The sequence below is a fragment of the Phacochoerus africanus genome, chromosome 1 (genome assembly GCF_016906955.1).
Source record: "Phacochoerus africanus isolate WHEZ1 chromosome 1, ROS_Pafr_v1, whole genome shotgun sequence".
In the NCBI taxonomy this organism is placed as follows: domain Eukaryota; kingdom Metazoa; phylum Chordata; class Mammalia; order Artiodactyla; family Suidae; genus Phacochoerus; species Phacochoerus africanus.
The window spans coordinates 8,228,151-8,244,162 of NC_062544.1; the positions used below are offsets into that span (position 1 = coordinate 8,228,151).

The 16,012-nt window shown below is 43.4% G+C and overlaps 1 protein-coding gene across 1 annotated transcript in view; it reads right to left on the reverse strand.

Moving 5' to 3' along the window:
- Positions 1 to 6,158, reverse strand: part of SLC36A3 (solute carrier family 36 member 3) — a 31,687-nt gene extending 25,529 nt beyond the window's left edge. The window contains 4 exon segments of the mRNA XM_047799123.1: positions 887 to 948; positions 950 to 976; positions 3,396 to 3,486; positions 5,971 to 6,158. Of these exon segments, the coding sequence (XP_047655079.1) occupies positions 887 to 948; positions 950 to 976; positions 3,396 to 3,486; positions 5,971 to 6,158 (368 nt within the window).
- Between the last annotated feature and the right edge of the window lie 9,854 nt (positions 6,159 to 16,012).

A 16,012-nucleotide genomic window follows, 5' to 3' on the forward strand; every position in this document is an offset into this window, starting at 1 on the left:
TCATGGCAACCCCAGATCCTTAACCCCCTGAGTAAGGCCAGGGATGGACCTGTATCCTCCTGGATCCTAGACAGCTTCGTTAAGCACTGAGCCACGAAGGGAACTCCTATATTGAAATTTTGAACATTCAGACATTGAGGATTGTATGTATGCTTTACTAGGGATTTAAGTCACTGTGAATTATTCGTCCCATTGCTAACTATTTATTCACTGTTACTAAATTGTCCAAGAAATGGTTTACTTGGAACAAATTTGCCTCATAAGGTGTGTGTACTGGAGTTCAGGGAGGTTGGGGGTGGGGAGGTTAAGAGGAAAAGAAGGATGTCCCTGAGTATCCGGCGTATGCACAGCGGTATGTAGAGCATGTCTGCATCTTTTATCAATTTGATCTTTCTACACGTGGATATTTGAGCTCAGATGGTGCAGGAGCTTGGCAAAATTGTCCAGCTAGTTAGCAGCAGAGTTGGGCCTGGACCTAGGAGTCTCAAGCTGGGATTTTTGTGTGCTTTTTCAGGCCACACTCGTGGCATATGCAAGTTCCTAGGCTAGGGGTCACATCGGAGCTACAGCTGCCAGCCTACGCCACAGCCACAGCAACGCAGGATCCTACACCACAGCTCACAGCAACACCTGATCCTTAACTCACTGAGAGAGGCCAGGGATCGAACCCGCATCCTCATGGATCCTAGTTGGGTTTGTTAACCGCTGAGCCACTAAGGGAACTCCTTCAGCTGGAATTTTAATCACTCCTTCTGCTGCCTTTGTAGCACCTAGAGCAGCAGGGGTGGTGGGCTGGAGAAGTGCTGCCTGGTTCAGCAATGCAGGGAATCTCAGCACACCCTCAGGGGAGGCCTGGCGCCAAGGGAGAGAGATGCGGGACTCTCACCTCTGACTTAGGTGATGAGCACAGTTCAACAGGATGACCATGCAGTGCACGGTGAGGATCCCCGATGGCCAGCAGGCTGAAAGGACCGACCTGGAGGGGAAAGCAGGGGTGGGCACAGTGAGCCACGATGGCTTGCTCCCACAGCTGGTCCTCTCCCTGCCTTAACAAAGGTGAGACTGTGGGATGAGAGCTCCTGCCTGAATGTCCTGGTCTCCCTGGCATCACTGCAAATTGGGTGCTAGAATACTCCTAGTAATGGAGAGCTCACTACCTCTCAGGCAGCCCAGCCTTTCTTTCCTCATCTGCCTTCTAGATTCCTTATTCCTTTTTTACACCCCAGCCCTCACCTCTTTAAGATGCTTAAAGATCAAGGTTCCTCGGGACTTGGTTCTCTTCTGCTCGTACAAGGTTGTCAATAGGGGCACCACTGACATTTTGGGCCAGATCATTTTTTGTTGCAGGGGGCTGTCCTGTGCATTGTTCAGCAAATCCCTGGCCCCTACCCACGAGGTGCCAGTAACACTCCTTTCCCCCACGTGCCCCCCCCCGAGTTTTGACAACCAAGAATGTCTCTAGACACTGTACATGTCTTTAGTTAGGTGAGTGGGTGCAACATTGTCCTTGGTCCAGAATCACGGCTCTGTCATGTCTAAATTTCCATATCCCTTTTACTTTTTAACTACAAATTGTATATATTTATGGTGAACCACATGATGATTTGATATACATAAAAATGTTTACTATAGTGAAACTAGTGAACATATCTTCTCACGGAATTTCCAATTTTTTTTTTTTGTTGCGTGAGAGATGAAAAAGCAGGGTTCGTTATGAATCATTATCTTTCAGATGTGATCACAAGGGCCTAGAGCAAACGAGGGACTCTCTCAGTCCCTTTGTGCAGGACACCTGTGCCTTTACTGATGTGACCTGTGCTCACATTATCTATCACAAAGGGGCAAATGAGCAATGAAGAGCATCACTGGGTTTCACCAGAATGCTAGCCTCCATCCAGCAGAGACCTTTTTTTTTTTGTCTTGTTTATATCTATATTCCTAGGGCTTGAGAATACTAGATGCCCAATACATATTTCTCAAATGAATCATGATTACAGGTTTTGATGGAAGATGGAGGATAAAGAAATCTAATAACTCTTAGGAAGCAAAAATCAAAGGATAAAAGAGCTATTGTAAAAAGCAAAGACTGGCAAAGAGAGTTTGGCTGAGCGCCATGTGGTCATAATACGCTTTGGAATCCTAAAATTCTAGAATCCTGAGAATTCCAAGCGTCCCATCTCTGGGTTAGAAGTGATACAGATTGGACATCATGTTAGAAGAAGCCAGGGTCCCCATATGCCTTTCTTAGACACAGAGGTCACTTATCAGGCTTGGTGAGAAGGAGAAATTCTCTCTGACTCATGGAAATCAGCTACCTATCCAATTCCATAGACACGAACTGGGGCTTCCAGCATGCCAATCTCTACGGCAGGTATTGTGGGGCGGTGTAAGGATGAGTCAGAGTGTTCTTGCCCTCAGAGCTTTCAGGTAAGTTGAGGAAGACAGGTATATTTAAAAAGTAAGTATGTCTCATCTTCGTAACTGCTGTAAGAATTCCAGATTAGGTGGACATAACCTCTAGAAAAACACAAGGTAAAGGCAGAATTAATTGTAATAGAAAACAAATTTTATAGAGGAGGCAGATTTCAAAAGGACAGAAATAAAGGAAAAGGGAACAGCATGAGCAAGAAGACAGAGGTGGGAGGGCACAGGTAGTGTCAGGGGATTGCTGAAGCCTTTGTAACCTTCATCTCCGGAGCCACTTTCTCACAACCAATCAAATGGCTTGAAACGGGAGTCACAGGCTCAAATGCTTGGTGAAACCAAGCCTTAGATATAAAGGAATGAAATGGCATGGATATATTCCTAGGGAGTTGGGAGAACTGCTGCAAAGTAACTCAGTAACATATGTGAGTGGGGAGGTCTTTAGGAATAGTGGTGGGGAAGGGGAATGAGATGAAGGTGATGGAAATGTCCAAAGTTCCGGGAACGAGATAAAGAGGTTCTGGGAATGTAAAGTACATTGATGACTACAGTCAGCACTGCTATACAGTAGATGTGCAAATCGCAAAGAGAGTAGATCCTATAAGTTCTCATCACAAGAAAATAAAAAACATTTTTGTAACTATATGAGGAGACGGATGTCAACTACACTTACTGTGGTAATTGTTTTGCACGATACAGGTCAAGTCACTATGTGGTAGACCTTAAATTTATACAGAGCTGTATGTTCATCATTATCTCAATAAATCTGCGGGAAACAAAGAGAATGGCCTCCAGGCATGCTCCACTTGGCTCCTGGTTGGCTCTAGTGGATTGATGCCAGCAGGTACATTTCCTGTTGCAGGGAGTACCCCCAAATTGCCCACTGATAAGCAGTGCTAAGGCCTTAGGGACCAACCACCCCTTCCCACCAAATGAGTAAACTTGGTTGCCATTGCGCAGGTCTGTCTTACCAACAAGCCGGCGTTTTTCATGGCCAGAGGAAGCCCCAGGAGCCCTGTGCCAATGTTGCATTTCAACAAATGGATCAAGGTTTGCATCATCCTGTAGGGGGAGCACAGGATATGTTAGCGGATGGAAAGGCCAGTAGGCTTCTTTCAGCTTCTTCAGCACCCTCTGTTGGGAAAACGGACAAAACCAGATGAAGTGGACTCTGGTTGAACTCTCAGTACCCAAGATCTGTTCTGGAAGCTCTAGATCCAGGGCCAGTATTAGTTCAGGTGACTCAACAAATTTAGCAGAGAGTGGGCTCTAAAGAAAATGTTTGTAACAACTGCTATCATACTGGGTAAGTCCCTAGTACCGGTTTATTCATTAATTAATCCAGTGATTTCTTTTGTGGTTTATTTCGCTCAAATATATTTATTGAAATTTACTACATGCTTGGCATTTGGATAGACAATGAAAAAAATTAACAAGAATTTTTCTCAACTTACAGAGTAATTATTGGTGCCCAGTCATTTATTAATTCACTTACTAGGAAAAAAAACCAACATATGCTACAACATAGGGAGTGTTTACTGGTTTTAGTTCACCCTTTCATCTATTTACTCAACCAATAATTCATGGTGAATTTATTCCATGCTTTGTATTGGATACAATTTAATAACAATTGCTACACTGCATACAGAATGCTTACTATGTGCCCCGCAGGGTGCTAGGTAGCTAGGCTCCATTGTGTTCCATGCCTATGTTGGCAGCTCCTGTTCGGGCTCCCACTGGGGAGTGGGAAGGTGAGAAAAGGTCATGAGAAGAGAATCAAAAAGCAACTGAAATGAAAAGTTGACTACAAAGCATTGAACTCAGATGTAGGAGCACAGGATTCTGAGTTCCAGCTCTGCTACTAACCTACTGGGTTTGGTCACTATTTGGGGAACGTCCTTGGGTGCTTACATCTCCTGTTTCTTCCTCTGCCCCTCACTTCCCCTTGCAAAAAGAAAGAGAGAGAGAGAAAAAAAGAGAGAGAGGAGAGGGAGAGAGATTGATTCTGACTCTGTCTACCTCCCAGGGATGTTGTAAGAATCAGAAGAGGTAACGACAGGGGGAATCCTGGAACTGTGAACTGCTTCCCAGATGAGGTGAGGCATCATCATTGTCCTCATTATCATCATCACCACCACCTTGGTCTGGCCTTATGATGCTCACCTGTTAGAAAGGGCTTCCTAAAGGGCTAGGTCGATAGAAAAAAAGGCAAGCATGGGCTGGTTTTTAGCAGGTGGAGGTTTTCCCTTCTCCTGGAACACAAGGTACCTGGAGGAGGCTGTTGGAGGCACCTCCTTGTGCAGCCTTTGTGCTGTCTGGGGGGCAGCCTGGACAGTGGAAATAAACCGACCAAGGTCACAAGGCGAGTCAATGTCCATGTCTCCAGATCTTGTCCTGTTGGTTAGGGTGTCAGGGCTGTGTCGGGTTTTTGCATTTCAATACTCACCTGGGACAGGGTTGGGGCTGAGAGAAGAGTGTGTCCCTTGGGACCTCTATAACTTCCTGTTATCTGTTAGTTCAGTCTATTCATCTAAGCAATGGAGGTGGGGTGGGGGTGTGTGTGACAAGCTGACCGTTCACTTCCAAGAGTAACTTGTATTTCTTGGTAACTGCAGTTATTGGAAGATATATCAAAGCAAAACACTCCTATTTTCAAAAATCTTTTTGTTAATTCTTTAGTAGTAATTTCTCCAAAAGATACACTCCTTTCATGCCCTCTGTCCCTCCAGCCTTCCTTTCTTTCCTACAGCAGAATTTCCCCCACCCGAATCAGATCCCTTGGAAAACAGGAGACAAAGGTTTGGAGAAAACATTGCCCCTTAGTTAACAGCATCATAGAGCAGGGCTGTGGGGAGTTAAAACCCATGTCGAGAGATCCCAGCAACTTAAAAAAAAAAGGTTTTTCTTCCTTGAAAAATGGTACATTATCCTTGTAGAAGGAAACACTCGAATTCCACCAAGTGGAAATAACTACCTTTAACACTGATTAACATTCCCTGTTTCTCTTTAAGTGCACACAAGTTTTACACAAGGAGAACCATTATAATACTGTATTTTAATTTTCTTTATGACTAGTATGTCCTACTGTTTTCCTATAACCATAGATCTCTTTCATCCCTCCTAATGGCTGTGTGTGTGTGTGTGTGTGTGTGTGTGTGTGTGAGAGAGAGAGAGAGAGAGAGAGAGAGAGAGAGAGAGAGAGAGAGAGAGAGAGAGAGAGAAGAGAGAATATGAGTAATAGCAGATGTCCTGAAGGAGAGGAAAAGCTTGAAACTGTTGAGGAAAGAGCAGCCAGCCTGAGGTAGAAAATTATTCCTGCAATCATGAAGCTCATGTTGGGAGTGATTATCTGGGTTTTTGGCAAAACGTGTGAAACAAGTGTAATACCCAGAACCGCATGGATCACCCATCTTAGAGTCTGACGGTTTGGTCTTTGATCCGTGCGTCTCCTCTTCAATGGGCATAAATGTGTTAGTAAGAGAAAAATGGGATGATGTGGCCCAGAGTGCCTGACCTCAGGTCGGGAAGGGCAGGGCAGCCACTTACGACAATCCATTGGCTTCCTCTGCTGGATGGACACTCTCAGAAGTGATGCTACTGCTACTCTCCGAGAGTGACTGGGACCTGTCATCCAAGGACTTGACCTTGCTGTTGCAGTTCCCTCCAAGCAAGGATATCTTCAACATGGTGGGCTCAGGGTGAAGGCCTGTGACAGTCTGGAACCAGCCTCCCATGGGTTTTTCTCCGGAGAAACCAAGGCTGCAGGCCTGAGATGCTGGCTCCTAATTCCTGAGGGTGCTGGGCTGTGGCACTGGTGAGAGAGGGAAGCTGATACTGGCTCTGCGCTTCACCTGGCTTCGGGGGACTTAAGAGCGTCTCATCTCAGGATGATCCTCGGGGCCCCTGGTGATCGCCCAGCCTCACTCCAGGACTCGCCCCGGCTTTTAGCCCCTCCCAGTTTAGCCCTTAGTGCGTTAGGGCCGAGTGAACAGTGCAACTGGGAGGAAGAAGGCACCATTGGACTGGAGGTCCCAGTGCCTGGATGTGGGCCCAGGCTCAGTGCGCATCTGTCTCTGGCAAAGAAGAAACCAGGGCTACCTCACAATGGAGGCTGCTTGGCCAATAAAGTGCTGCTGAAATGCAGGATGCAGGTGTGGCCCAGCAGAGGGTGATCTGCTTAACACCTTCCCTGTGTGGGGGTGGGGTGGCTTTGTTTTTTAATTGATACATAGTTATTTACAATATTAACTGAGTGAGGCCAGGTGTATAACATGGCGATTCAAAATTTTTACAGACTGTCCTCTTTAAAGTTATTAGGAAATATTGGCTATGTTGCCTGGGTTGAACAATATATCCTTGTAGCTTATTTATTTTATACACAGTAGTCATACCTTTTAAGCCCCTAACCCCATTTTACCCCTCCCTCCTACCTTCTCCCCACTGGTATCCCCTAATTTGCTCTAGTCCGTTGCCTCACAGAGTTGGTTATATTTTTATTTTTTTTTTTTGTACACTCCACACATAGGTGATAACATACAGAATCTGTGTGACTTAACTGCACTAAGAATAATACCCTCCAGGTCCATCCATGGTGTGGCAAATTGCAATTTTTTTTTTTAATGACTAATATTTGACTGGTGTTTTTTTTTTTTTTTTTTTTAGGGCCACACCTGTGGCATATGGAGGTTCCCAGGCTAGGGGTCAAGTTGGAGCTACAGCTGCTGTCCTATACTACAGCCACAGCAATGCAGGATCCGAGCCGTGTCTGTGACCTACACCATAGCTCATGGCAACGCCAGATCCTTAACCCACTGAGTGAGGCCAGGGATGGAACTCGCAGCCTCATGGTTCCTAGTTGGATTTCGTTTCCGCTGCACCACAATGGGAACTCTGATTGTGTGCATTTATATATATCTGTTAATGGACATTTAGGTTGCTTCCATATCTTGATGATTGCAAATAATGCTTCTATGAGCATTGGAGTGCAGTGTATCCTTTTGAATTAGTGTTTTTGTTTCTTCAGATATATGCCCAGGAGTGGATTTGCTGGATTATAGGGTAGTTCTATTTTTGGTTTTTTGAGGAATATCCATACTGTCTTCCACAGTGGCTGTGTCAATTTACATTCCCACTAACAGTGTACAAAGATTCCCTTTTCTCTACATCTTCCAATGATATCTCATTGTGGTTATGATTTACATTTCTCTGATGATTAGTGATGCTCAGAACTAGACAACTTCACAGATGAATTCTACCAAACATTCAAAGATTTAATACCTGTCCAACTCTAACTCTTCCAAAAAATTGAAGAAGAGGAAATGCTTCCCAACTTATTTTATGAGGCTAACCCCCCCCCCCATACCAAAACCAAAGACAAAAGTAAAATTACAGGCTGATATCTCTGATGAACATAGTTGCAAAGATCTTCAACAAAATATTAGCAAACTGAATTCAACAATATATCAAAAGGATCATAAAAGACTTTGCAGGAGTTCCCGTCATGGCTCAGCAGAAACGAATCCGACTAGTATCCATTAGAAGACCACAGGTTCAATCCCTGGCCTTGCTCAGTGGGTTAAGGAGCGTCATTGCTGTGAGCTGTTGTAGAGGTCGCACATGAGGCTTGGAATATTTGTTTTTTGGAGGGTTTTTTTTTTGGGGGGGGGGTTGCTGCACCCATGGCGTATGGAAGTTCCCAGGCTATGGGTGGAATCAGAGCTGTAGCTACCAGCCTATACCACAGCCACAGCAACTTGGGATCTGAGCCACATGTGTGACCTATACCAGAGCTCATGGCAACACTGGATCCTTAACCCACTGAGTGAGGCCAGGGATTGAAACAGCGTCCTCATGGATACTAGTTGGGTTTGTTACCTAATTCTTTTAGGTGTGAGGTTAGATTGTTTATTTGAGACTCATTGGTTCTTGAGGTAGTCCTGTATTGCTATAAACTTCCCTCTCAGAACTGCTTTTGCTGTATCCTATAGATTTTGATATGTAATAATTTCATTTTCATTTATCTTCTGATAATATTTGATTTATCCTTTGATTTCTTCATGGACCAAATAGTTGTTTAGTAGCATGTTGTTCAGTCTCCAATGTTTGTGATTTTTCCAAATTTCTTCTTGTGGCTGATTTCTAGTTTCAGGCCACTGTGATCGGAAAAGATGCTTGCTATGATTTAATCTTCTTATATTTATCGAGACTGGCTTTGTGTCCCAACATACGGTTTATTCTTGAGAAAGTTTCATATGCACTTGAAAAGAATGTGTATTCTGCTGCATTAGGATGGCATATTCTGTAGAAATCTATTAAATACATCTGGGACAATTTTTCATTTAAGGCCACTGTTTCCTTTTTGAAGTTCCCAGAAAATGTTGACTTCCACAGGAAATGGATGATCTATCCATTGATGTAAGTTGGTGTTAAAGCCCCCTACTTTTATTGTGTTGCAGTAAGTTTTTCCCTTTACGTCTGTTGCTAATTGTTTTATGTAATTCAGTGCTCCTATGTTAGGTGCCCATGTATTAATCATTCTTATGTCTTGTTGAGGAATTGGACATTATTTTATATATATCTATATTATTAAGTTGAAGTCTATTTTGTCTTTTTTTTTTTTTTTTTTTTTTTGCTTTTTAGGGCTGCACCCGCAGCATATGGAAGTTCCCAGGCTAGGGGTCAAGTTGGAGCTACAGCTGCCGGCCTACACCACAGCCACAGCAATGTGGGATCTAAGCCACGTCTGTGACCTACATCACAGCTCATGGAAACGCTGGATCCCCGACCCACTGAGCAAGGCCAGGGATCGAACCCACATCCTCGTGGATACCAGCTGGATTCATTTCTACTGCACCACAACAGGAACTCCCTATTTTGTCTTACATGATACTTTCTTTTGGCTGACATTTGCTTAGAGTATCATTTTCCTCCCTTCACTTTTAGCCTATGTTTGTCCTTAAAGCTGAGGTGAGTCTCCTGGAGGCAGCATATAGTTGTTTTTTAAAAATATCCAGCCATTCAGTGTCTGTTCGTTGTGAATTCAATCCATATGCATGACGATGATTATTGATAGATGAAGACTCAGTAGAGCTATTTTGTCTTTTGTTTTCTGGTTGATTTGTATCTCCTCGTTTCTTTTTCCTGTTTTTTTCTACCATTTTGGTTTGGTGGTTTTCTACGGTATCATTCTCAGTTTCCTCTTTATTTTATATTTTGTGTTTCTGCCTTATGTTTATGTTTCGTGACTGCCCTGAGGTTTGTATAAAATGTCTCTTAGATAAAAGTCCTATTTCTGGTGAGAGCATCTTGTCTTCATGTACATATACAAGCTCCATTCTTTTCCTCTTACCCAAGTTATCCCTTTTATATTGTGAGTTTGTTACCAAATTGAAGTAACTATAATTATTTTTTCTGCCTTTGCTCTTCTTTTGCTATAGTAAAGTGTTTGCAAACCTATTCTGATACTAGAATTGCAATTTTCTGGTTGTCTATAACCTTGCTCAATGTTTTGCGTACTTTTGCTTTTTTTGTTTCTGGTAGAAGAGCTAATTTCAACATTTCTTGTAAGGCAGGTCTAGTGATGAATGCTGATAAACTCCCTTAGTTTTTGTCTGTCTGGGAAAGCAGTTATCCTCCATATCTGAATAATAATTTTGCTGGATAGAATATTCTTGGGTGACAGTTTTTACTCTTTCAGCATTTTGAGAATGTCCTTCTATTCCCCCCTGGCCTATATGGTTTCTGCTGAGAAACCTGCTGATAGACTAATGAGGTTTCCTTTGTAGGCCACCATCCTTTTTCCTCTGGCTGCCTTTAAAATTCTTTGTTATTGACTTTTGACAATTTTAATATTGTGTGTCTTGGAGAAGGTCTTTTTGCATTGAGGTAATTAGGTATTCTCTTAACCTCACGGACTTGTATATCCAGTTCCTTCCCCATATTTGGGAAGTTTTCAGCTATTATTTCTTTAATAAGCTCTGCTCCCTTCTCTTTTCTTCTCCTGAAATAGCCATTATCCTAATGTTACCTTCCCTAAAAGCATTGGATATATCTTATAAAATTTACTCATTTTATTTAAAAAAATTCTTTTTACATTTTTACTTTTTTTTTTTTTTGCTTTTTAGGACTGCACCTACAGCACATGGAGGTTCCCAGGCTAGGGGTTCAATCCGAGCTACAGCTGCCGGCCTATGCCACAGCCACAGCAATGCAGGATCTGAACCACGTCCTGCAATCTACACCACAGCTCACAGCAATGCCAGATCCTTAACCTACTGAGTGAGGCCAGGGATCGAACCACAACCTCATGGTTCCTAGTCGGATTTGTTTCCACTGCGCCATGATGGGAATTCCAGAATTTACTCATTTTAAACACCTTATTTCTCTTTCCTCTTCTATTAGTATCACTTGCAGCTTTCTATCTTCAAGCTCTCTAATTCTCTCTTCCATGAGATCTGCTCTATTTTCAGTGCCAATACATTTTTTTAGTTCCTTGGTTCCAGAATTTCTGTTTGATTCTTTTTTTAGAATTGTATTCTCTTTGGTAAATTATTCCTTTTGTTTGTTAATTTTACTCCTGAGCTCATTAATCTGTTTTTTTTGTGTTTTCTTATAGCTCGTAAAGTGTCTTCAGGACAGCTATTCTGGTATAATGTTATCGTGTTGTTGGTTCTTGTTCCTCTCTTTGTACATTTAAAGTTAATGATGTTAGCAGTTAGACTCCTTTCTTCTTTGTTCAGGTAGGTGGCACTATAACACAAGTTTTTGGTTTCTCTTACCTGAGCAGCCCCTGGTCATACTTTACACCCTCTGCTGTCTCTGTAAGGGGTGTGGCTCTGTGCCTGTTATTGTTTCTTGTGCCTCTGAGGTCCTTGATGCCTTACTTCTGCCAGAACCACTGTTGTCACTGGGATGGTTGGCTCCTCCATAGTGTCTATGATCCCCTGAGTTGCAGGCTCTGTTGCCATGGGGGAAGGAGGATGGTATTGGGGGCGTGTAGAGCTGGGGTCATTTAGGTGCCTCTACCATGTCTGGTGCAAGGGTTCCACCACTGCAGATGAATGGGTTATGTGTGCCTCAGTGGCTCCACTGCCACTGCTACCCAGGTCCCTGTGGCTCCAGGCACAGCTGTGGTCAGGAGGCTGGAGTCATGGGCACCACCTCTCCTCTGCTACTGGGTTCTCTGAAGCTGTGGGCTCAGATGCCATGGTCAGAGAGCTGGGATTGCAGGGACCAACTCTGCTGTTCCCTGGGTTCTGCCTCCTCTCTGCGTTTCTGGCTCCTCTACCCACCTTTAGCTGTATAGATGTATGAAATTCTCTGGTGTCCTAGTGTGTTGGGTAGAGGATGCTGAGTTGTGGACGTTTGGTTACAGATTTAAGGGGATAAAAAGAGGTAGCTCTTCACTCTACCACGTGGCTGACATCATTCATTGTTTTTTGATGACAGTTAGTGTGTAGGAAAGATAATGAGTTTGCAGATTTTGTTTTGTTACTGCCCATTTTACTGATTCCTTTTTTATCTAACAGCCAATTCTCCTGAAGTTTCCAGTGAATTGTTCTGCAAATAATATTTCTATCTTTCAAAATTATACTTCACATTATTTTGTGTTAATAACAGAGTGACATCAAACATCCTTTTCCAATTTCACACTTTGCTGAAACTGCTTTTAGTGTTTCACTATTAATTATAATGCCACCTCTGAGACCACCTTCTTTTTTGTCCTCAGATGATGTTTCTTACATTTTTACAATACTAAGAGGTTTTTTTTGAAAGTTAGGACTGCATCATAAAATTCTCTTATTTACAATGGAAATAGACAAAACACTGTGAATCAACCATAATAAAATATTAAAAAGAAATTCTATTATTTTTTACTTCTGATCTCAAATGCTATCTATTGCAATAAATTTATTAATGTCAAATCATTTTTGCATTCATAAGGAAGGCTCCAGGGTGTACTATTTATATTATATCTGCTATTTTTAAGATGCTTGTATTGATACTGGCCATGGTTTTTCTGTGTGCTTTGTCAGATTTTGGTGTCTGAATAAGGATATCTTTGTATAAAAATAGGGAAGACTTTCTTCTCCCTCTAGGCCTGAAAAGAATTTAAATGGCATCCGGCAGAATCCAAGGGTGTCAAGGGAAGTCCTGCTTTGCTCTTCATTCACCATACAGTCTCCAGAAACTCCCTCCTCAGTTCAGAGCTGATTTATTACTTACAAAGAGAGGCTGTGGGTTTTCTAATTTTTAAAAATGTGTAACCCACTGGACACATTTTTTCCCCATTTTTCACTTGACCACCACCATTCAAAGGTCTCTCTTGGGCTCTGCAGAGCAGTGCGGAGTGCTGGCACGCAAGTGCTTCAGTCTCAAACCCTATATTTTTGGTCATCAGCAAGTTACTCAATATCTCTAAGGCTATTTCCTTATCTGAAAATGAGGACAATGACACTACATGCCTCCTAGTTTCCTTGCAGGGATTAAATGAGATAATCCCATGCAAAACACTTAAAAAGTGCTCTATGAGGGAAGGAAGGATTTTCTCTTACCCTTGCTTCAAGAGCTGGGTCTAAAAGTTAAAGAATCAGTAGGGGGATGTGGAGGGGGAGGCAGTGTGTCTGTGTGTGTGTGTGTGTGTGTGTGTAAAACCCAGTATCAAACTAAAAAAATTTAATACCCCAACACTCAGACACAATTCTAATAGTTGGTATTCTTTAGCATTGCTGATAATTACTAATGATTCCTCCCAGGTTTCTTTTATTCCTTGCATCAGTGTTGCTGAATGTGTTTTTTCTTTCCAAGATTTAACTGTAGCCATATGGATCTAAATCATACAGTTAACCTGATTATCTCACACAGTAGAGGCTTGTTCTTGGAGAATGTGTGATGTGACCATTTTTTAACCCCAGGGAAAACAATCTTAAACTTAGCAAGGTTGGGTGGGGTGCTGGTTGGGCAGGGTGGAAGAGTCCAGTTCGGAGAGAGGGAGACCACTTTGCCGCAGCTCTGAACCTATCAGTGGAAGTCCTTTGGGTCTTCTAATGAAACAAACAAGTGCAGTGTGGAAATGGCGACCCGGCCCTCTGGCTAGGTGGCCTGTGGACCACTGCACAGGCTATGAGTGTCCCATTTCCCTGCAGGTGCTCTGCAGACTACAGGATCTGAGTATGGAGCTTGTCTTCATGAACTACCTTCTGGAAATCCAGCAGGTAGAAAGTAATACACAAAAAAAGGAGATCAGGACTTAAGATTTGGGGCAGATCTCCCTCCACTCCTGCATGCCTCGCTTAGACTGCTCAAGGAAGATGATGACTAAAAAGCAGCAAGAAAGGGTTTTTTTACAATGCTCTCTTAAGGAGTTCCCTGGTGCCCTAGTAGTTAAGGATCTGGTGTTGTCATTACTGTGGCATGGGTTTGATCCCTGGCCTGGGAACCTCTGTACATTGTGGGCATGCCCTGCCTCCTGAAAAAAAAGTCCTTTTATAACCAAGGCTGAAACAAGCCTGGGTCACTTCCCCAAACCACAGAAAGTATAATGAAAAATAAATATCCTTACCCCCCCAAACCACCTAACTATAGCTCTGCCTACAATATCTCATTTATTTAGATGTCTTTCCCCAATTTTAGTAATTTTTGGGAGAAGGGAGGGACAGTCACTGCCAAAAAGGCTGAAGTAGTGTATTGGGTTGACAGGCCCCTAGCTGCCAGCCAACGTCAGACATGAGAAAAAGCACAGGAATGTCAAGTCACCAGGACTGAGTCAAAGAAGGGCCAGGTTCAGTGTTGAGAGACCCAAGTTCTACTTAAAACCCACCTATGATAAGTCATGCTCAGTACTCCTGAGCAGTTAGTGTCTCCCTGCCTTTATGGCACTGACTTAGTTGATTACATGTCATTCTTCCTCAGTGGACAGCAGGCTAGTTTGAGGGCAGAGATTTTTTTTTAGGGCTGCACCTGTAGTATATGGAAGTTGTTCCCAGGCTAGGGGTCAAATCGGAGCTGCAGTTGCCAGCCTACAGCATAGCCACAGCCACACCATATCCGAGCCGCATACACGATCTACACTGTAGCTCACAGCAATGTAATGCCGAATCCTTAACCCAATGAGCGAGGCCAGGGATTGAACCTACATCCTCAAGGACACTAGTTGGGTTCTTAACCCACTGAACCACAATGGGAACTCTGAGAGCAGAGATTCTTTTTTCACGCATTAGCATATCCCTTTTAGAGTAATGCATCAGTTAGCTTTTGCTGCATAAAAACTTCCATGTTATGGCTTAAAACTAAAAGCAGTAATTATTTGTCATAATTCTGTGGATCGTCCAAACAATAATGATGGTCTGGGCCAGACTGACTGGGGCCGTATGTAGCCTGAGATACTTCACTCACGTGTCTGGAAGTTGGCAGGCTAGTTGTTCTAGGAGTTGGGGCTCAACTGGAATGATTCATGTCTGCTCCATAGGGTCTCTCATCCTCCAACAGGCTTCTTCCCCTGGTGCTCCTGGCTCCACAGAGCATCCAGATGAAAATTCTGATGCATAAGCCATCACCAAACATCTGCTTGCATCACATTTACTAATGTTCTATTGACCAAAGCAAGTTACAAGGCCAAGACAAGGTTCGAAGGGAAGAGATACACATGTCACCTCTTGATGGGAGGAGCTGCAAAGTCACTTTGTCAGGAGGAATCTGTAATCTACTACAACAACCTTGAACTATGTTTGGTGCATGGTGGGTAAGCAAGAATGCTTGTTGCAAGAATCAAGAGGTAAATAATGAAATCATGTCATTGTCCATCCCGCTCCCAACCCCCCTGCCATTGGCAAAGCCACTTCTGTGATGCCTATCCTTTGTTGAGATCTTTGAACTGGGCCAAAACTTTATCCAGTGGTTTGGAAAGTTTGTTGCCCTTGACTTAAAAATGATGGCTTGGAGTTCCTGTCGTGGCGCAGTGGTTAACGAATCCGACTAGGAACCATGGGGTTGAGTGTTCGATCCCTGGCCTTGCTCAGTGGGTTAGGAATCCGACGTTTCTGTGAGCTGTGGTGTAGGTCGCAGACATGGCTCGGATCCCGAGTTGCTGTGGCTCTGGTGTAGGCCGGCGGCTGCAGCTCCGATTCGACCCCTAGCCTGGGAACCTCCATATGCGGTAGGAGCAGCCCAAGAAATGGCAAAAAGACACACACACACACACAAAATGATGGCTCCTTTCTGAGAGTTGCAACTCACACTGGATCTCTGGGTCCTATCCATCTTGATGCTGGAGCTATCTATGCACACCTTTCTGGGTTATGGATTATGTCCCCACTCCTAATCTTTGCTCTTTAAACAGATCTAGAGAAAAGAAAACCCTTTGTCTACCAAATCACCAACAGCCTTAGCTGGCTGCACCTCCTTCTGTCGGTTGCTGCCTCTTGGATGCCCCCTGGTGGCTTCCTCTTGCATAGCCCCACTCAAGGTGTGAACATGAATTGCTGAAACGTTGGATCAACTCAAAAGCCTTCATTGGAAGAGCTCTCAGTGTAGTGGAAAGCCAGAGATGGAAAGGAAATAAATAACAACAACAACAAAAAATTTAAAGATT